Source organism: Barbus barbus, assembly GCF_936440315.1.
Source record: "Barbus barbus genome assembly, chromosome: 25".
NCBI lineage: Eukaryota > Metazoa > Chordata > Actinopteri > Cypriniformes > Cyprinidae > Barbus > Barbus barbus.
Window position 1 is genome coordinate 4,978,851 of NC_136753.1, and position 22,295 is coordinate 5,001,145.

Sequence of the window (22,295 nt, forward strand, 5' to 3'; positions counted from 1 at the left end):
ACAGCACACATTTCTCAAGGTTAACATTAGATTGAGCGGCCATGTAAAGTTGCTAATACTTACATATTTCAGATGTTAAGCCATATTTGAGGTTGATGAATGGTAGTGGAGCGTTTGGATGTCCTGCCTGGTGTACTATTTTACCATAGACTAACTATATTTTGGTCAACCAAGCCTCTTCTATTAGGGGGCAGCCCTAGTAGTGCTATAAGTTGTTTTGTTTTTCTTAAGTGTGATATAATTTATTCTACATGAAGGATGAAGTGACAATATCATAATTTTGATCAAATTTAAAAAGAGAAAATGGAATACCATGATACATTTGTGTTAAGGATGGTCTGGTAAGCATCTGTTTCCTTTGAAAGTGAAAATGTTCCATGTCTCAAGAATTAATGCTCTTTAATTGTCTTTTTGTCAAATTTGAATTGAAACAGTGGTTTATTCATTTTTATTTTTCACTGTCAGTGGGAAAATCTTTATGGGGGGTTTTATGGCTTTATGGTGTTTCTTTTTTCAGCATGTTTGAGACCAGTATGTGAATGGATTGTGTCTGGTTCTCACAGGTATGAGGGCGGGAGATGTGGGATTGGCTTTGTCTTATGCAGTCACCCTAATGGGAATGTTCCAGTGGGGCGTTAGACAGAGTGCCGAGGTGGAGAACATGGTAAGAACCTGATTTCTGAATTTACTGAAATTTCCACCACATTTCCACTACTTTTTAAAAGTTTGGGGTCTGTAAAATATTTGTATGTTTTTGACAGAAGTCTCTTTGGTTTGCTTTCTGAATAATGTGTCCGTCTAGATGACGTCAGTGGAGAGAGTTGTCGAATACACAGAGCTAGAAAGCGAAGCACCTTGGGAAACCCAGAAACGCCCCCCTCCTGAATGGCCCAATCGGGGCCTGATAACCTTCGACAAGGTCAACTTCTCCTACAGTTCTGATGGACCCGTCATCCTCAAGAACATCTCAGCCATGTTCAGACCCAGAGAGAAGGTGAGTCCAGCACCGCAGCTCCAGAGCATCATGTGAGTCTGTCACTCAGTACGTGTGCACTGATGTTTTCTGCTCTGCATTGATCAGGTTGGGATCGTTGGACGGACCGGTGCAGGGAAAAGCTCCCTGATTTCAGCGCTGTTTCGTTTGATGGAGCCAGATGGTAAAATCTTAGTGGATGGGGTGTTGACCTCAGAGATCGGCTTGCACGATCTCCGCCAGAAGATGTCGATTATCCCGCAGGATCCCATGCTGTTCACAGGAACCATGAGGAAGAACCTGGACCCCTTCAGCCAGCATTCAGACCATGACTTATGGAACGCTCTGGAAGAGGTGAACACAGACACACTTATTGTAATAGAGGCCTGCAGGAATGATGTATTTTTGTAGGCCAAAACTCAGAAATGAGCATTTTACTACTTTCAGATGCATTGTCCTTAAGTCAGTGGGTTTTTTGGTTAAATGCCTAAAATAAGATCTGTGGTTAACACAATCTCAAGATATCTTATCATGTTTTATTCTACAACATAAAATACATCAGTAAAACTGACTCGTAATTTTAATTCATTAATAATTGTAAGCTTTTACTGGTCTTGAATGTTGCTAAAATGGTGCTAAGATGTGGCTAAATGGGACTTGAGGTTGTCAGGGACATTAAACATCACAACATTGGGTTTATAATCACACTCTTGCAAACTATTGTAACTCATTGTAACTAAAAATAATTTTATTTGATTATTTGCTTTCACGTGATGATTAACTGACAAGATAACAATGAACGTGAATGTGCCTTTAAATTAATTTAAGATATTAAAAATCATCACAGTTGTTAGATTTGTGTAATCTGATCATAAACATTTATGTAACACTATCCGCATGTGATGAACCATATAGATCTTGGTCAAACGGGTCCATAAATCCATTTTCTGATGTGAACTTTCCCCCAGTGGATTTACGTGATGGTTATAGATGTAATGCATTATTAAGCGTTCTCAAAGTCCAGCTCTTGGAGTGAATCTGTGCTTCGTTTGCTCAAAGGTCCAGCTGAAGGCTGCTGTGGAGGAGTTGCCTGCTAAACTGGAGACAGAACTGGCTGAGTCTGGATCAAACTTCAGCGTGGGTCAGCGGCAGCTCGTCTGTCTAGCTCGGGCCATTCTGAGGAAGAACCGGATTCTCATCATTGATGAGGCCACCGCAAACGTGGACCCTCGGTGAGTCTTTGACCTGGAGATTGTTTAAGGACCTATACAACCACTATTAAGAGCTATAACAATGTTTGTGTTCTACAGGACAGACGAGCTGATCCAGAAAACCATCCGTGACAAGTTCAAGGAGTGCACCGTCCTCACCATCGCACACAGACTCAACACCATCATAGACAGCGACCGCATCCTGGTGAGTGCAGAGATGGAGCGCTCTTTATCATCTTTTCGATTATTTTATGAAACCAGTTCTAAGTGTATCAACCTTTTAATCTGTAATTGAAAGTTTATTCAAGCGAAATGATTGTATTTGAATTCTGGAGTAATGTTGATTTTATTTAATTTTTTTATTATTATAATATTTTTTTTTTATAGCAGCCATGAGTTAAAAGATTAAAGGAATAATACTGGTAATTGAGAGATGTTTTTAGAAATTTCAAATAATTTTTCAATAATATTTCTCTTGAATAAAAAAAATATTTTCTCGCATCGGTTGTTTTTTTGTAAATTTATGTAAAATTTAAATTTTCAAAGAATTTCTCAGTTTTTAAATTAAAGTGGTAAATAACATGGTTATGAGAAGTTATCAGATCAGATACAATATGGTTTTAATTGGAAAATATTAAGTTGAGGGTTTAAGTAAAAGTGTGTGGGGGGGATTCTGTCTTAACTTACATCACTTCTCTATCATATATCATTCCAAAACTGCATGTTTCTTCCAAAAAATTTCAAAAGATGCTGCTTTTTACCATACAACAAAACTATATATTGGGAGACAAAACAGCTTAATACATTTAACATTACATACCACAAAGTACTTTTTAAGGTGCTTTTTACCTATGCTGCATATTATATGAACTGCAAATCAATAACTACACAATTTTTAGGTCTCACAAACCTTAAATGCATACATCAAGCTGCATGTCATGAGTTTGACTGACTGAGTCTTTTTGATTGATTCATTAAAACAATCAGTTCATTCATTCATGAATTTCTCCAAATATCACATTGTTAGGTTTTAATGTTTATTTCATGTAACCAGTTCTGGAAAAGAACTGGTTTTCAAGGCATCAAAAACCGATGTTTGTTGTTCTCGCAGGTTCTGGATGCAGGTCGAATCCACGAGTACGACGCCCCCCACGTTCTCCTACAGGACCAGAATGGGATCTTCTACAAGATGGTGCAGCAGACGGGGAAGGCAGAGGCGGCCTCTCTGCTGCAGACCGCCAAACAGGTGAGCAGAGCTCCGCGTATCCCTGTCCGATCGCCAAATATGTGCCACATGTACCTGTGCCAGAAAGCCACAATACAGTGCGTTTGAAAGAGCCCAGGCCTTTGTGCTGTCAGTCAGTATTAGATTCCCCCTTCTCGGCGGCATGTTGTTCTCCCTTCGTATCGGGTTCCTCTCCGCCTCCTTCAGCCGGTGAGCTCATTCTCTGCGCCGGCCCCTCTGGAGCTGACCGACGGGGCTTTCAAGCACACATCCACCTGATATCAGACCACTCCGCCATTGTGCGCTCTGAATGCCGGCTCAATTGAGAGTATATCTGATAGTGTGGCCAACTGTTTGTCGGCCATGCTTTGTGTTGTTGGGAATTTTCTCCATGTATCTGCGGGGGTGGAGGTGGTGGGGGGGCCGAACACCAGGTGCTTTTTCTTCTTTTTGTCTTTGCGTTCATTGTTAGCCATGGGTGCTTTTAAATACAATGAGAGGTTTTGATTACTGCATAATAATGATATTAAATAAGAGGGGATTTTTACTTCCATTCAGCCTGCTGTGTTCCGTCCCCTGTGTTTAGAAAAGCATTGTCGGGGAAGGTTTGGGAACAGAGTGACGCCTTTCATCCATTTCCAGGTCTAATTAAAGGGTCACATATATGCTACCGGTCAAAAAGTTTGGAATGATTACGAACTTTTAATGTCTTGGAAAGAAGTCTCTTATGCTAACCAGGGCTGCATTTATTTGTTAAAAATACAATAATATTATTACAATTTAAAAGAATTGTTTTCTGTTTTATTATATATATTTTTTTAAAACATTCAAAAACATTAGTATTTTGAATGTTTTGAATGTATTTTATGGTCACCAATAATATTGTGAAATATTATTACAATTTAAAATAACCATTTTCTATTTGAATATATTTTAAAATGTAATTGATTCATGTGACGCAAAGTTGAATTTTCAACATAATTGTCACATGATTTTCAAGAAACATTTCTTATAATTAGTCATGAAAACTGTTGTGATTATAACTTTTTGTGGAAACTATGATGCACTACCATTCAAAAGATTTAAAAAACAAAAAGAAATGAATACTTTTATTTGCATTCAATTGATCAAATGTGATAAAGCATTTTATAATGTTGCATATAAATATATAAGAAATGCTGTTATTTTTAACTGTCTATTAATCAAAGAATCCTGAAAAATGTATCATAATTTACAGAAAAATATTAAGCAGCAAAAACTGTTAAACATTATTAATAATTGGGCATCAAATCAGTATATTAGAATGATTTCTGAAGGATCATGTGACACTGAAGACTGGAGGAATGATGCTGAGAATTCAACTTTGCATCACAAGAATAAATTACATTTTCAAATATATTTCACTTTACTTTAAATTGTAATATTATTTCATAATATTACATATTTTAATTGTATTTTTAATCAAATAAATGCAGCCTTAGTGTGAGCATATGAGAGAAAAATAAATAAAAATCTGAATTATTCCAAACTTTTGACCATTAGTGTACATCACACTAACCGTGTTCTCTTTCTTTCGTTCGCAGGCGTACATGAACCGCAGTCCGGTCCACCAGCTCAACGGCTTCGCCACCACAGTAGATGGCAGCTTGGTTATCTTCGAGACCGCTTTATAACGGCCCGTGAAGTGCCTGATGTACACATCCAGCTTCCTCCTCCTGCGGAGGGCAACGGGCCCAAGCTCTGCCTCGTCGCCCACAACACCCGGCGGAGCAGAGCCAGAGACGTGTGCATGCGCTCACACTGAACGCTCACACCAGTGACTCCGAGAGGACAGAGCTGCAATCACACCAGAGGACTACACACACCAGCGTTCTGATTTCTCCAGTATGATAGGCTAGAGATTGTACACCACTGTATGTTATGATTATTAATATGTGCCTTAATGTGTAAGTGTAGTACCAGGATTGCTAGGGGCCAAAGAGATGATGAAACACTATGCTTTGAACTAGACTAATTTAGTTTTCCCAGTGCCTTTATACTACATGAACCATAATGGCTGCTGATTCTGATGGCAACAATAAGGCCTTTAAACATGAAAACAGCACTGTACCGAGAGGGCTCTATAAAGTAGTCTAAAAACAGCACCTATTTTTGTTTATTTATTATTATTTGCGATTCTGGCTTAAAAAAAACAATCAGTTTTCAGAGACCGCTTAAAGAAAAAAAAAATTGCCAGATAATCATTTTGAAATGCTTCATTGTTTCTTGGGCAAAGAAAACTTGTGCTAAAGTTCTTGTGCAATACAAACAATCCTGAACTTTACGTTTGTGCCCGTTAATGCTGTCCCCGATATTTCCTTGAACTTTTAGAAAAAATGATTTTATTTTTATAATTTGTTTTGTGAATCTGTGAGAATGAAAGGGATGTTGAGTGACTGCACACAGTAGCACAGGCAGCTTTTTTCTTCTGCTCATTGTCGTTTTTTTGAATGTTTTTTCTTTTTTATGGTTTCATTTGTTCTTTATGGAGAGGTAAAAGAACAGAAAGTTGCAGTATCAGCCACAAAAGATTTTTGTGAAATGCAGTTTAGCCCAACAGATTAATTTAATTTAAACCACTGAATTCAGTGTTTTTTCACTACTTGCTTATTTGTTTGAGAATTTAGTGAAATGTTTGTTGTCATATCCCATCTGGGTTGTGTTCTGTTTGAATTGACAGCATGGTTTCTGCTGGTATAGGAAGAATCCGTGTTTGCTGTTCAAAAGTCAGAAGTACATGTTTGTATTCTTTGCATTTATGTTAAAATGAGTATTTGCATTTGGACTGAACCACTTGGTATCAGTCAATATATATATATATATATATATATTTTTTTTTTATTTTATTTTTTTTTCCTTTTTTTTGGCTGTTATATGCAGATTTTCTTTTTTTACAATTAATAAATGAATAATTTTTTTTTACTATTATTTAATTTATTTTCACTGTAAAAGATAAATCTGTATAAATTAACAGAAAACGTAAGCACATTACACAGGACATTATCCATTCATTTTATGGACATTTCAACTCTAAAATAAAGTGAAAAAAATTCAAATTACTGGTAAAACACCTAAAAAAAACCACTGAAAATTTCTTCAAATAATATGGTATATTGTATCCTATTTTTTTGTTATAGTATATTTAAGCACCTCTCACTTTTTGTTAAAAATAGTCTAACTTTGAAACCCCATCTCTTATTTTCCAGTCATTTGAGTTCTGTTTAGTTTTTTTTAATTCAGTGTGTGCAAAGTAAATCACAAGTAGCTTTTTACAAACTGAGGTAAATAATAATGCATTAAACATATGGTTAAACATCATAATATAATTACATTTTTGGATATGTTGCATGTAAAGTGAATTATTTAAAATCCACAGCTATCTAAGAAAGGACTTTTTTTCAGAACCACACTTTTTACTCCTTTTTGCTACTAAATTTTACAATTGCAAAGAAATTTTTGCAGTACAGGTGAAGTACGGTAGTTACAATATCTGCCCAAAAATATGAAGCTTGAACTGTGCTGATTTTAAGAAAATTGTGTTTTATGAGAATTACAGATCCAAGTGCATACAAAATTTTTCCAGCATTTTTTTTTTTTTTTTTTTTTTTGACCCTAATCATGTCACAGGGCACAGTATGTTATCCTAACCTTCATTTCCATATGGGTTGATTACAGCTGGGAAACCCCCTGTATTCCAATAACCAGGAGAAGAAAAAACATTGTCACTTTTACATCCCGCTCCATAATGGCTTTAAGATTTGGTGCCGGAGGTGACAGTAGGTATTTGTTTACAGTCTGTCATCCGTGTCTCATGGTGTTTTGAGACGATGTTATGTTAGGACATAAAGGAATTAACCTGAAGGCAAAATCCTGGATTGACTGAGAACAAGAGGCAATGTGTTAGGCAAGCAGGCATCGAATCACAGCCTCTTGTCCTCAACATTTGTGGCTTTGTCTGTAATCGTAACCATCATCTCTGGAGTGTAAGCGATACTGTAGGCCTTTCTCCTCCTGGATGGACAAACAAAAGTGTGAGATCTTTGCAGTAGACGATCCTATTGTGTTCAGTTCAAAGGTGTGCACAAGAAGGAATGCCTGCCTTTACTTCTTCATTGAAAAAGCACTTTCAGTACACTCTGGTAATGCGTAAAAATTGAGAGAAGATATGAAAGGATAGCCAGATCCATTATTATGAGAGATATGTGGTATGCTTCCCTTACAGCGATGATCTCATGGCAAAGCTAAACGCACACATTCTCAAGCATGTGAAGTAGGCCAGAGCTACATTCATCTTGTGATTTGGATGCCTGCTCTTGTCATTTGAAGTGGAATTTGCAATATCTTAAGATTATTATATTTCTTGACATTATGCACAGTGGCACCAAAAAGCATTGCTCTCTTTACAATGTTTGAATGTCATTACAATATTTATCAAATAATTAGAACAAGTGGCATTCATTTTAAGGAACACTGTTAATATTATTTTTCTCTATAGGACTTGTGGGATATAAAAACAGAATTGCAACATAGAAAACAGAACTGTGGGATATAAACTCGGAGAAAAAAAGTCAGTATTCTGAGTTCATATCTTGTTATTCTGAGGTTATGTATCTTGAGAGAAAAAGTCGGAAATGCATGAAAAAAGTCTCATAATTCTGTTATCACATCTCAAATTTCAGACTTTTTTTCTCGGAAAGTTTACATCTCTCTGTTCTGATTTTTTTTTTTTTTTTTTTTTTCTGAATTGCGAAAATTCTGAATTGTGAGATTAAAAAGTCTCAAAAAAAAGAACACTTCCCTCATCCACTGCTTTTATATTAATAATTAACATTAACTTCAAAATTTGACGTTTAAAATAAGTTGTTATTGATTATTTCCATTTTTTCTATTAAAAGAGACATTACCAATTAACACAAATGTTCTCTTAACAACTATACATTGTTGCAAATGATTGTAAATCAAACAGATTATTGGAGTAAGTTTTAACAAGAAAATACTACTTCTAAATTTCTTTAAGTTTCATTCAATGTTTTTCTTGCATTTCTATGTGGAATTTCTGAATGAAAACTGTTTCTATAAATTGTATTTACAAAGCAAATTCTAAAGCAGTTTGTCATCAATTGTATAAACTTAACCTCCAAAAACTTTTTCGAGGTTTCATAGTCTCGTTAACAAAGAACTTCAACAACAATTCAAGCTGTTCTCATGCACGTGATGGTCGAGCATGTCTGATGACTTTTTGAGAGAATAAACGTTGGCTTTTCTCTCCGATCCTCTCCATTCATCCCAGTGTTTTCTTTGGACCCAAATCCCTGTCTTAAAGTCCGGCTGTCATGGTGATAGATGGGGATTCTTTCCCTTTCTGTCCTTTTGTTCGCAGGCCCAAACTCTCAGCAGTTTCTCTTTCGAACAAAACCTTCAAATGACTCTTGAGTGAATGTGATTAGGTTGAAGGACCTCAGACAAATTGAGTGGACAAAAACACTGGTCATTGTCCTGCCATTTGCTCCCATTGTTCCCATTCTCCGCAGTGAAAGCCTTCAGAACATTAGCCACACAGTGTGACCATCCTTCACTCTCACTGGAGCTGTCCTTTTATCTCCTTTCACATTCACTGGATTCATTACGGCCTACAAAGGACAGCCAAGAAAACAGCTTGTGATGTCAGCTGGATTCTGGGTTCCTCGTGGGAGGCCTGTGTGCTCGACGCTGGAGCGGGTGAAAAGATTCGGGACCCCTGTAATGGCGGGCCGAAAGCACGTCATGCGCTGGGTGGCCGTGCGTTGTGGTAGATGCTGCATGTCGTCCGTCTTGAAGGACACTGTATGTTTTAGACATTTCAAGAGAAATTCCTGAGAATGATAGATTTATTTCATGGGCAGTGGGACTGTTTTTCACATTTCATGACCGGTTCTTGGACCCTGACCGTTGTGCGCCAATCAGAATTCAGAATTCCATTCCTGACAGGATGCAGAAATGCAGTTTGAATTGAAATGTAAAGAACAATTGAAAGACATTCAAATAACTGATTTTTTATTTTATTATTATTATTTTTTTTAATATTGATGACTGTTTTGGCTCCTGGCCCTGTTCGCATTGTGTCTGTGTCATAGAGGTATTCATAAAATATCATATTTGCATTAAAATATCATTTTACAAAGTTTATTTTAATTCATATTTATGACATTGTTCTCCCTACATGTTTGATTATTTTTATGTTTTCTCTTCGTTTAAGATTATTTTTAGTTTTCTGTCACCATCAGACTTGAAGCACATGCTAACATGAAACATGTACGTGTCTTAAAAAATCTTTAAAAAGAAATAATAAAAAGGTACACATCATCATCCTTGTCCAAAAGTTTGCACCCTAGCTCTTAAAGGGATAGTTCACCCAAAAATGAAATTCTGTCATCATTTACTCACCCTCAAGTTGCTGCAAACCTCAGTTTTCTTCAGCTGTTGAATACAAAAGAAGATAACCAAACAGTTGACGTTAGCCATTGACGTCCATAATATAGAAAACAATATGGAAGGCTATGGCTATACCATCAATTGTTCAGTTACCAACATTCTTCAAAATATCTTCTTTTGTGCTCATACAGGTTTGGAATGACGTGAGGGTGAGTAAATGGTAACGGAATTTTCATTTTTTTAATGGAACTATCAATTTAATGCGTCGTATTGTCTTCTTGTTTTCACCTTTAGTAATAGTTGTGTATGAGTCCCTCATGTTGTTCTCAGTGTGGAATTGTCCTTGATTGTCAATGCTGGAAAGTGTTCAAATATGCATGATGCAAGAAAACCAAAAAATGTGCAGAACTGATTCCTTCTACACACACTTGCTCTTTAGAACACAAATGTTAAAAGCACTAAAAGCTTTAGTGTTTCCGTCAAAGCGCAGTGGAGGTAAAGTACTGAGGGCAGGGCAAAGCTGGACGTACAATGGCCTTTCTTCCAGCTGAAAATTAAAGGATTTCTCCTCTTAACGCATTGTTCTTTTCTTCCGCTCTCTCCAAAGGACTTTCTTTTCCTTTCTGCTAAATAAGCTTCTCTTTGAGAGATAACTGAGAGCACTCATGCAAATCCAAGATGCGTTCCGAGATGTTTTCAGGAGAATAAAAGGGAGGCTAAACACAGAGCCAGTTTTAAGAGTCATTTGTTCCTATAATTACTCCAGGGCATATTGTTCTGGTGTGGTCCTGACTCATGACTGACACCTCCTAGTTCTCAGGGTTTGACCGCTCATAAAAGCAATTACAAAAGGATCTTATCACTTCCTGTGGATAAAAACATGGTTGGAATTATTGTTCATTTGTGTATGCAATAATGAAATACAATAAAAACACACTGGCTAGTTTATCGCACTTAAGTGAAAAAAAGAGATTGCATAGCTATGTTTGTAATGAATACTAGTTTATGGAAGTATATTCTACATCTACACTAAATAGAAGTATTCTACACTGTTGTCACATGAACTCAAGTAAATGTCATCCATTATTTTGAAAATAAAAATTATAGTATACTTCATTTTTGTGGACACACTCTCGGCCCGATCAAGTAATGGTTTAAAGTATAAGTGTTGAATGCTTTGCAGTTTGCACTGTGGGATACACTAATGTATGCAACGTGCTCTGGTGTATGCTGTTCATTATGGGAAATGTAGCACAGGTCGACAATTCATATACACTGTAAAAAATATATTTTTGAACTTCTAAATAAAGATCATTGGAGTATGTTTTACAAGCGAATATTTCAATTTTTCAATTTTTTAACATTTTTCAATTTAATGTTACTTGCTGTTTCTTTGTAATGAATTATTATGAATAGCAATTTATGAGTGAAAATTGTTTCTTCGCTTTAAGAAAAAACAATCTGTGAAAAACATCACAGCAATGCATTGTGTAATTCATAATACAGGTAAAACACCAGTGAAAAAACAATACAGAATACTTCTTACAGTGCCTTTTTAATTTGGGCTTGTGTATAGAGCCTGAGTGGTTAAAGCAGATAAGTTGCCTGCAAATACAGTTTTTCCTCAGTCGCTTTGGTGTATTTCTCAGATCAGAAATTACATTTTCAAAACTACTTGTTCAACCTCCACATCATCTAGTCACTTATGCACACCATAAAAGCAGTTTCTCGTTCCTTTCAACAAGTTGCAATTGCTTTGGTGCATTCATGCAACTGATTATGTAGATTTGTCTGCGGTTTCCTACATTTTCAGTTGCTAATATCATGTTGTTCAAAATGTATTATATAGTTCTCTGTACTATAGTCTTACCCCTCAAAACATCTGGTCATTAGTTCATCGTATAAGTCATTCCATGCAAAATGGTTGATCTAGTTGTCATAAACTGTCAAGCATATTTTCTACACATTTCTATTAGACTTTTTGTAAATCTGCCATGAATTGTGCAAGTGAATCTTGACTTTCACTAATGAAGAGAACATAGATCAACCAATGACAAACCAGTTCTCTGAAATAGCTCAAAGGTACGTCTCATCAACCTTCAGTTGGAAAGCATATAGACAGAGGACAACACAAGAGTTACAAATTCTGACGATGGATGAACATCCAGGAAACGATCAGGGTCAACAGCCAAAAGGAAGGAAAGGAGTAAGGAGGCATGATGGAAAGGTACAGAGGCAAAACAGAGGAAGAGGCAAAAGAGGCCAAGGACAGAGGTGCATATCAGATAGAATAAGGGCCACTATTGTGGACCAGGTTGTCAATCATGGCCTTACAATGGCTGAAGTGTGCAGCTAAATATTGGGAGATCGATCATGATCGAACATGACTAACCATTTTGACTATCTTGTTTGTGAACAATGACACAAGGACTTTTCATTCTGATGTCACTGATACGTTCATTGACATAAATACTTACTTTTGAGAGATGAACTAAAGATTTTGCGTAAGTTACGGGCTTTTGCAGGAAATCCATTGTGTGGTGCTATCTGTACAAATTGTTTTGAGAAATGCACATACTTCTTTGTAAATATTAAGGACGATTCGAGAAATGCACCAAAGCGACTGAGAAAAACTGTAATATGTCCATGGTTACAAGATGATTATGGAGATTTAAGTTTATATACAAAGAGACACCATTAAAAGAAACAAAAGAGTGTAGAATTTCCACTTGCTTGTCTTAATAAGCACTTCCTTTCTCCAGCAACCCTCTTATATTGAAATCCATTCAAAAGATTGCATTATAATCACATAGTAACAGAGAAACACATGACCCAAGGTTAACTGAACTTGTCGGGGTGCTTCTGTGGGAAATGTAATGCTAGCAGCCTATTGGTTAATCACTGAGTTACCAAAACAAAAGTGACCACTTCATCTCTGTTGAGTATTTACATTTCAACACATTTAAACCATGACACTTTCATCCATCAGAATCTAGTCTAGACAAAGTGTTTGAAAAGTTTGGATTTTGAACTTTTCAAAGTTTAATGCCATTTGTAACAATCTGAATTTGCATTTTATTAAGTATCTGTTAAAGATTTAAAAATGTAATTTTGTCATTGAACTGCTACCAATGAAAGAAATGCAAAACAGTCCCACAGTGCTGCTGCTTATAGTGTTTCTAGGTTTCACAGGACACACCCACACGTACGTCATTGGTCTCAGGATTAAAGGACACGCCCACTTCATTCATAACTCAGCGCAGGCGCCACAAATCTGAGCAGTGATGAGCATTTAAACCCAGATCACTTCGGAGACTCCCATACACACACACCGTGCGTCCATGGATAACAACTCCAACAACTGGGACTTGTTTGGGGAGATAAATATCTGATTTTTGCAAGTCACATAAATTTGGCAAAAAGTCAAAACTTATTTCTAGGCGCAGACTCAGAATTGGTGCCATGATACAAAGGTAACACAGCCAGGTCTGACTGAACTGTGCGTCAAAGGAACTTTGGGCTGCTTTCCGGGGGACTGAAGTGAAAAAGGAGCAGCAGAGGAAACGGCTTCAGAAATGGCAAAGCCTATGGACCATGTTAAACGCCCCATGAACGCTTTTATGGTGTGGTCGAGAGCCCAGAGACGGAAGATGGCACTGGATAACCCAAAGATGCACAACTCTGAGATCAGCAAACGGCTCGGAGGCGAATGGAAACTCCTGTCAGACTCTGAAAAAAGACCTTTTATAGACGAGGCCAAACGCCTTAGAGCCGTTCACATGAAAGAACACCCGGATTACAAATACAGACCGCGGAGAAAGCCCAAAAACTTGATCAAAAAAGACCGGTATCATTTTAACGTGACGTACAGTGACCCGCTGAAATCGGACTCGCTGAGCGCGGAGAAAACGCCTGTCGCCGCTGCTACTCGGGTGTTTTTCACTCACCACCTGTCCACCAATCCCTACCCGTTTCTCGACCTGAACTCCAAAATGTCGGAATTACCCCCTGCACCTTTCCCACATTACTCAATGCTCGGGTATCCCGGTGGATTCTCCGCGTTTCCCGGGATTCCCGGGGTTCTGGCCGGTGCGCCGCACGCTCACCCGTCCGCGGGTAACCCGGGCCACATGGTGCCCTATAACTGCCTGGGCTGGCCGGGTTCTGGACCTGCTGTTCCTTCATCGTACCTGCTTTTACCAGGAATGACCAAAGCTCAGCATGAACCTTATCTGACGTACGCTGCGACGATATGATTGGAAATGAACGGACCACAATGTTTGTGTGATATAAAGTCACGTGCACTTGTTTAAAGCTTTGCATTTTGTAAAAGAGAAATAAATGTTTAAAATTATTTGTGCAAAGAGTTGAATCTTTCATATTTTTGTATTTTATTCCAAAAAATGCAGTTGTGCAGTTTGATATTGGCTGTAAAACAATGATGTTGCAAGCATAACTATAAATATATAGGCTAAATATAGCAATTTGTTGCCTATATTTTACAGGTAGCAACTGTACATGTCATTAATTGATATAATGCTAATATTCCAACCTATTAGAGCTAATAAATAATGTTACTGTAAAACGTGCTGATAATGACATACAGGTGGTACAATGCAAGGTCACATAAAGACAGAACAGTGTTACATTCAAACAAAACTGCATATGATATTTTAACAACTTTATTTTATATAGCATCTCTTAAAGTGGTTTTCTCAAAACTGAGTATATATATTTTACTGTGCATGTTAAGGTAACTTAATGGGTTTTTACTGTAGCATTTGACATTTTTTCCTGTTAAAATTACTTTTTCTTGAGACATGGCATGTATGAACACATGATATGAGCTGATGTTATAACATGCACATTTTTTAAATCGACTTTTTATGGTCAATTATACCAAATGTGGAGAAAAATACAGACGGAATCATCTTCCAATCACCTTCTAATATCTGTTTGTTGTTGTCAAAATAATGTTTTTCTGAAAAACCTGATGAATCTGCAATATGATACAGAACAGCAGATGACAAGTGACACAATGGCAAATCTGTTAAGAGGACAGCCATCAAATCCAGAGACAGCAGCTCCATAACATCAGATAGCTTAAGCAGATAATAGCTCTCAACCAGGAACAGACTCTAACCAGTGGAGAAGCTCTTAAGAGGGAAGTGAAGGAAAAGGCCAGAAAAACACATAACAAAGGCGACTCAGACACTATAGCTCATGTTGGGAAGTTTCTTTTCACCAGTTCATGTGATCAGTTAACTTGCACTTCTCATCCTTTTGTTGGCTAAATTCAAGACACAAAGAAGAAAGGTATACATGTTTCCCCAAAATAAACTTATATTGTTTTACATACCACATAATAAATGAGATCAATAATATTAGTTAACTTAAAGTCACTAAACCTAAACTGAGCTATTGAGTAATGTAACTACATTTACATCATGTGTTCTCTCAGACAAAAATGCATTTATTAGAACCCATCTGTAAACATGGCTCTTGGTGCTGGGCATTTTAGCAGACAGTATGAAATTAAAAAATTTAAAAAGCAAAACAACTCTGAAATCTAAGTGTACCAGGAGGCCTATGGTGAGTTTTATGGTAAAAAAAAAAAAAAAAAAAAAAGTTGGCAGAACAATGTCAATCACATATGAAATATAACATATTTTGCATGTCAGTCAACTGACTGAAACCAATGGTCTATTTTTATCTATAATCAGCAGTGACAACAGGTTACAAAGATCATAGCTAATTATTGGAAGCTTGTGTTTTATATAGGCTGAGTATAAAGATAACATACAGTATATCACAAATAGCAGAATGATTAAGCTCCAGGAATGCAAATGTTTATTATGTTTTTAGTAACAATAAAACACTTTTATGTTAATTGACATAAACAGAAACCATTTTCAGGGTAGCTTTGAAATATTCTTAAAGACAAACAAGCACCTCCAGTATTATTGCTGTAATTAAAGTTATTTTAAATACAATAGTAAAAAGATTTTATTGATTTATTTTTAAGTTAATCAATACAACATATTGTCAACAAAGTGTCATTATGTTGTATTGATAAATAAATAATCTTGGAAAATATTTCGGCTTAAACTACTTTCAAGTACGACAAAATTTCTAAATCATTTTGACAATTTCTACCCTCAAATGTACAAATAAATTGCGTTCATGCTGCAGCTCATAAATGAAGTCTTTTCTAGTCTATGAACATCCGAACATTTAAAGCCATAGCTCCCTCTGCTGCTAACAGCTAGCATTACCTTAAATGTTTATGTTTTATATTTTATGCCTTCGTTTATTGTTTGTTTAATATACGAATTCCTTTATGCATGTATAATTTTATCTGTCACCTATTGAGTTTAATAATCATAAAAAAAATGCAATGCACAATTGTTTAGCCTTTTTTGTCCTGCACACTGGAGCAAAACGACTTCATGAAAGGTTCATAATCGTCCAATGCTTTTTATTTTTTCACAACTAGATTAATTTCGGTGATGTGAAACGTGCACGCGCCCTACTGGGTCCACGTGGCAGTGCAGCAGCTTTACTTTTGGTTGCTAGGAAACAGTCAACAGTCAGCGTCAGTGCGTGGAGACGTCGAAGGGTAAGACGATGTGAAATAACGCTACTAGTACTGCTAAAAATACTTTTACCAACCAAAAGTGTAAATATTACCACTGAAAGCTTTTTTTGCGCTTCTTTCTTTATTTCTACCGCTTACTGCGTGAAAATATTTAGCAAATATCTGCATGAAAGAGCAGCGTGGCCTTGGCCTTTAATCTGAATGCAGGATTTCTATCTATCTATCTATCTATCTATCTATCTATCTGTCTGTCTGTCTGTCTGTCTGTCTGTCTGTCTGTCTGTCTATCTATCTATCTATCTATGTATCTATCTATCTACCTACCTACCTACCTACCTACCTACCTACCTGTCTGTCTGTCTGTCTGTCTATCTATCTATCTATCTATCTATCTATCTATCTATCTATCTATCTATCTATCTATCTATCTATCTATCCAGCCAACATGACAGATACGGAAAACCTTATTAAAGTACATTTTTATATATATGGGGCACAATTTGTGTCTTGACACACTTTCTCTCAGAAGAAAGGATACAAGTACTCATTTGAAATCACTGTGTAATGCTATTGAATTAAACTCGGACACAAGCAAATTCTGATTTTGTGTAGTTATGAAATGCATCTTCTCTTTTAAATCTGTGATCCACAGAAATTCAGCAAGCATGCCTAAAAAAGCAGGGAAGAAAGGAGGCGGAAAACTTGCCGGGATGACAGAAGAGGAGAGACTTCTGTACATGCAGCAGAAAGCTCAAGCTGAGGAGGAGATAGCCAAGAGGAAAGAGGACATGCTCACACACTTCCTCAAGGTGTGGCAAACACCTGACAAATAACATATAAAACATATGAGGTGAAAAAAATAGTTTAGAAATTGTAAAATTCAGAGGGCATTTGTTTGTCATAAAATCATTTTGTAAATTAAATTTTATGCATAAAATATTTATCTATGCATACATATTTATGCATCAGATCAACAACATTTATTTTATTATTTTTTATTTTACTCTATATGTGTTCATTGCTTCTGGTGTATCCAGAACTGTTATATACATAGCTGCTCAAAAGTTTGGGATCAGTAAGATTTTTAATGTTTTTTAAAGCAGTCTCTTCTGCTCATCAAGGCTGTATTTATCAAAAATACAGAAAAAACTGTAATATTGTGAAATCAATATTGGTTTCCTATTTTAATATACTTTAAAATAGAATTTATTCCTGTGATCAAAGCTGAATTTTCAGCATCATTACTGCAGTCTTCAGAGCCACATGATCCTTCAGAAATTATAATATGCTGAATTATTATGAGTGTTGAAACTGTTGTGCTGCTTCATATTGTTTTTTGGAACATGTGATACTTCATTGATGAATACAAAGTTAAACATTTTATTTTATTTTAAATTGCAATAATATTTCACAAAATAAAAAAAAAATCTGTATTTTTGATCAAATAGATACAGCCTTGATGAGCAAAAGTGACTCCCTTAAAAAAAAACATTAAAAATCTTACTGATCCCAAACTTTTCAGCGGCAGTATATACACTGTATATATATCTACAGCAGACAAATTAATGCTTGTGAGGCAAGTGATTTCTGCACTGACATATGATTTGTTTTTTAGGATAAACTGCAGAAAGAGGAGAGGAACACCATACTGAATCTCCATAAGCTGCGGCAGCAGTGGCGCGCTGTTTTAACACAGACCAAAACAGCAGAGCTACGCAATGACATGTCAGTGCTCAGCCAGAACTTTGAGAGAGTCCTGGACTACAAAGACGACATCATTAAGGTGACAAAATCGTTTAAGAATATATCATGTATTCACAAAGCTTTAATGTAAATAACATAGACTAGACTGTCACTTCTAACTTATAGGAAGGTCAGGATACCATAACTTTTACGAGAGTGTGGAAGCAGCAAGCTTGTGTGTGTGTGTGTTTTAAACAGAGTTTGGTGGTTGATCTGTCTGAGAGGGAGCAGCAGTCAGAGCTGGTACGCAGTTCTCATCTGCAGAACGTGGACTATCTGTTAGAGCTTCATAGGTGTCGGCTGGCAGAACTAGAGTTGAACTTCAGCACAAATCTTGAAGAACTTGGTTCAGAGTATAATGCTGAGAGGTACGTATACACACACACAAACACAAACATTTTTTAATATAATCTAGTCTGTTTCCCAGTTCCTGACAATATTAGTAGGGCTATTCTTTTTGTGCTGAACTGTGGAAAACAAATATACTTTTGGTTGTAATTTTGCTTAAAACTTAAATTTAGCAGTACAGCACTTGCTCACCAGTGGATCCTCTGCAGTGAATGGGTGCCGTTAGAATGAGAGTCCAAACAGCTGATAAAAGCATCACAATAATCCACAAGCAATCCACTCAACTCCAGTTCATCAATTAATGTCTTGTTAAATGAAAAGCTTAGTGTTTGTAAGAAACAAATCCATCATTAAAGTTTTTACTTTTAAACCATTGCTTCTGGCTAAACTAGTCCATAATCTATAATAACACTTCTTCCTGTGAAAAGGTATCCATATTTCTCCTGATTCAGACAAAATAACTTTTTCACTGGTTTTGAAGTTAAAAACATCTTGATGGCTTTGTTTATTACAAACACACAGCTTGTGAAGTACCTTACTTGTGGATTATTGTGATGTTTTTATCAGCTGTTTGGACTCTCATTCTGACGGCACCCATTCACTGCAGAGGATCCATTGGTGAGCAAGTAATGTAATGCTAAAAATCTGTTCTGATGAAGAAAAAGCAAAAAACAAATCTACATCTTGAATTGAGTAAATTTTAAGAACATTTTCAGGTGAACTATTCATTTAAGTAAAAAAAAATCATATATTATACAATTTAATAAGAAGTGTTTGGGGGCATGAAAATACACTTCAAAGGAACGAACAAAGTTAGCATCGTCTGTGCTATATTTCTTTTATATTTCAGAGAGCAAATTGTTTCAGAGCACCAGCAGGAGAGTATGTATTTGGAGAAGGTGGTGTTTTCCATGGAAAAGCATTGCACTGATCTTGACAATGAGGCTAGACGTGACTACGAGAGCACTCGCAATCAAATAAAAAAACAGGTACTAGTTTCATTATGTTTATGTTTATTCATTTGCCAGATGCTGTTATCCAAAGCGACTTAAATGAGGAACATTGCAAACAATTTGTCAATTTGTCATAGTGATTCATAAGTTTAGTAAAAACTAGATTAGCAAACAAGCTAGAGCAGAGGAGAAACACAGAAAAGAAGAAAAAGAGAAGTTTTTAAAAAATATAATAAGAGTTAGAGTATCTAATTGCATTAACCTAATGGATTACAAAAATATAGATTACACAAATGTACAAATGTGTGTGTGTGTGTGTGTGTATATATATATGCAAGAATCTGTACAATATTTAACAAACAATTAAGACACATTATTATGGGTTTAATATAATACAATGATGTTGGTTTTGTTTCTGCAGAACAAAGAGGATAAGCAATCAGTGAAAGATCACATGGAAGGGGTTGTGGAAAAACTGTGGCGGGAACTGCAGCAGGTTTTACACCACTACAATGAGACCACCAAAGACAGATTCATTGCAACTGAGTCTCTGCAAATCAAAGATGAACAAAGTGCTAAAGAGATTGACACGCATAAAAAGCACATTCAGAAGTTGCAGGTCAGCAACAAAGTAGCTGACTACTTTGAAGAAGCATTTTCCCCCATGCTTCCAATTGTGTTGTTATATAGATTTGATGATTTCCTTGTTCAAAATGTTGAAAAATGTGTTCGAACATTTGCAGGAGTCTATCTCTGCCCTGCGCTGTCAGCTGAGCTCCGGAGTAACAGCTCAGCAGCTTCATTCAGGCCGTGAAGAGCTCGCCCAGAAAGTTCAACATTTCAGAGTCCAGATCGCTGAGGGCCAAACCGTACGGAGAAAGCAGCTCACCAAACTTACCATTCAAAGCAGCGATGCTACTAAAAAACTACAAGACATTGTAGCCATGGTATGTTAATGCAGCCACTTTTTTTTACATAGTTCATATACAAAATATTTCCACACCATCAACAACAAATTCTTCTTTATTTTCCAAACATCTTCTTTGTCCCTTCGAGTAAGGCCATACAGTAGGGAATTAGGATGTCGTTTTAGATTGCTAAATATATTTATGATTTTTATGATGAAGTGAGGCATCAAAACCTCATAGAAAATGAGTAGAATTAAAGTAGATTTATTATTATTATTATTTAAATACAGTTTAATTCAAAATTATAAAAAATTATAAAGCTATGTATTTAAGAATATTATTAATATACTGTAATATAATATCTTAGATTGATCATAATATAATTAAAAATTAATCCATTCTCTTATATAATATAATATAATATGTGACTCTGGACCACAGAACCAGTGATAAGTGAAAGTTTTTTTAATTTAAATTTATACTGAAAAAATATACCAGTGCGACTTAAGACTGGTTTTGTTGTCCATGGTCACATATAATATAATATAATATCAAAAATCTCCTTCAAACAGTCAAACATTCCATGAAAGAGACTATAGTCATAGTTTATTCATAATAAAGTTCAAAGTATAAGGTCATTGCAATGTTGTTGTTTATGCTTATAGCAAATTGGTCATGCCATATCATATAATAACTGAATTGGCCAATAAAGGATGGTTGTTCACAAAATATAATGAAGCCTGAAATAAGATTTGTCATCTAGATAAATCTTTAAAGTTCTTAAAACAGGGAGAAACTGATTCTTGTATCATAAGAAGACTTACAAGAGCGATGTCTTTGTTCTTTGAACAGGGATGTATTTTGAATATTTATTGTGAGTAGTGTTGGATCTGGAATAGAGATCATACCTCTCTCTCTTCCTTAGGGGGAAAGGTTGATTCGTCTCTCTGAGATGTGTAGTAAGCTGGAGACGGAGTATGAGAAGGTTCTGCCCTTCTACACATCCTCACTGAGTGAAGAAGAGCTGAATCAGGATAGAACCAATGCCATGGAGCCGCCGACTGAGAAACTCGCTCAGGTACAAGCTTATTCAAATCACACTCACACAAATCACAGTAGTCCTTCAGAATCCACGCTGAACTTGCATTCAGATCTGCCTCCAATCTGGCATACAGTGGCTTTTCAAAACCCAGTGAATTTCAGATGGGGGGAAAAAAAAACAATTTTCTCAATGGATATCAAGTTTCACTTAGAAATATATTGTGGACTATATGCCGCTTCATTCCTTTAATTAGATGTGTAGCATTTATTAAAATTTGACTTGTCCTGTTTTCTTTCCCCAGATAATGCTTGACTATTTGCCTCTTGAGAAGTTCTGGCAACGGTACAACAAGGTTCAGCTTGAACATTTGTGTCTGAAGCGGGAGAAAACGCTGCTGTTACAGGAAAATGAACGACTGAGGCTCTATCTGAAGCAGTACCTGGATGAAGTTTCAGTTTCTGATGAGAGTTTTCGGCAACAGAAGCTTCTGGTGGTGTTGTCTCCTTCTCTTCAGGACACTGCTGTCACTGAGAGACGCGATCAGAAGCGCTATGTGATCCAAGAAGCAGCAAATATTGTGCACAAACAGTTTTAGGAAATAAAAATGCAACGAGTAATGCAAAAATGTTTCTGGTTGCAATTAAAATGTTTTCTGCCTAGCAGTTAGTCTGTTTAATGCATTGATCTCAGTGCCTTTTAAATTAAATTTATGATTTTAGCAGACACTTTCTTCACAGTAGTTTCATACTTCTGTAAATCAAGTTGCAACAGTTCTAGAGAAAAAAAGAAGGGTTTTAGTGTCCTTTCATTGCCTCAAGATGGCGCCAAATCATTGAAGATTCCA

The 22,295-nt window shown here is 36.2% G+C and overlaps 3 protein-coding genes across 3 annotated transcripts in view; all 3 read left to right on the plus strand.

Moving 5' to 3' along the window:
- The window catches only part of abcc4 (ATP binding cassette subfamily C member 4 (PEL blood group)), a 32,450-nt gene extending 26,719 nt beyond the window's left edge, over positions 1–5,731 (plus strand). Inside the window, exons 24-30 of the mRNA XM_079377395.1 lie at positions 564–664; positions 803–994; positions 1,082–1,327; positions 2,033–2,205; positions 2,284–2,389; positions 3,296–3,430; positions 4,993–5,731. Of these exons, the coding sequence (XP_079233521.1) occupies positions 564–664; positions 803–994; positions 1,082–1,327; positions 2,033–2,205; positions 2,284–2,389; positions 3,296–3,430; positions 4,993–5,082 (1,043 nt within the window). The 3' untranslated portion in view covers positions 5,083–5,731. The remainder of the gene's footprint in view (positions 1–563; positions 665–802; positions 995–1,081; positions 1,328–2,032; positions 2,206–2,283; positions 2,390–3,295; positions 3,431–4,992) is intronic.
- Positions 5,732–13,434: 7,703 nt separating this feature from the next.
- Positions 13,435–14,115, plus strand: LOC306844871 (transcription factor Sox-21-A-like; the record flags this gene model as incomplete). Its single annotated transcript, XM_079377291.1, has 1 exon — positions 13,435–14,115. One exon carries the CDS (start codon positions 13,435–13,437, stop codon positions 14,113–14,115), a length of 681 nt encoding a protein of 226 aa, XP_079233417.1.
- Positions 14,116–16,421: 2,306 nt separating this feature from the next.
- LOC306844737 (dynein regulatory complex subunit 2-like) lies at positions 16,422–22,173 on the plus strand. Its single transcript, XM_079377099.1, has 9 exons — positions 16,422–16,478; positions 17,110–17,266; positions 18,073–18,240; positions 18,399–18,568; positions 19,399–19,537; positions 19,923–20,120; positions 20,245–20,448; positions 21,335–21,487; positions 21,753–22,173. The coding sequence occupies exons 2-9, from the start codon at positions 17,123–17,125 to the stop codon at positions 22,044–22,046; spliced, it is 1,470 nt and encodes a 489-aa protein (XP_079233225.1). The 5' UTR covers positions 16,422–16,478; positions 17,110–17,122; the 3' UTR covers positions 22,047–22,173.
- The last annotated feature ends 122 nt before the right edge of the window (positions 22,174–22,295 follow it).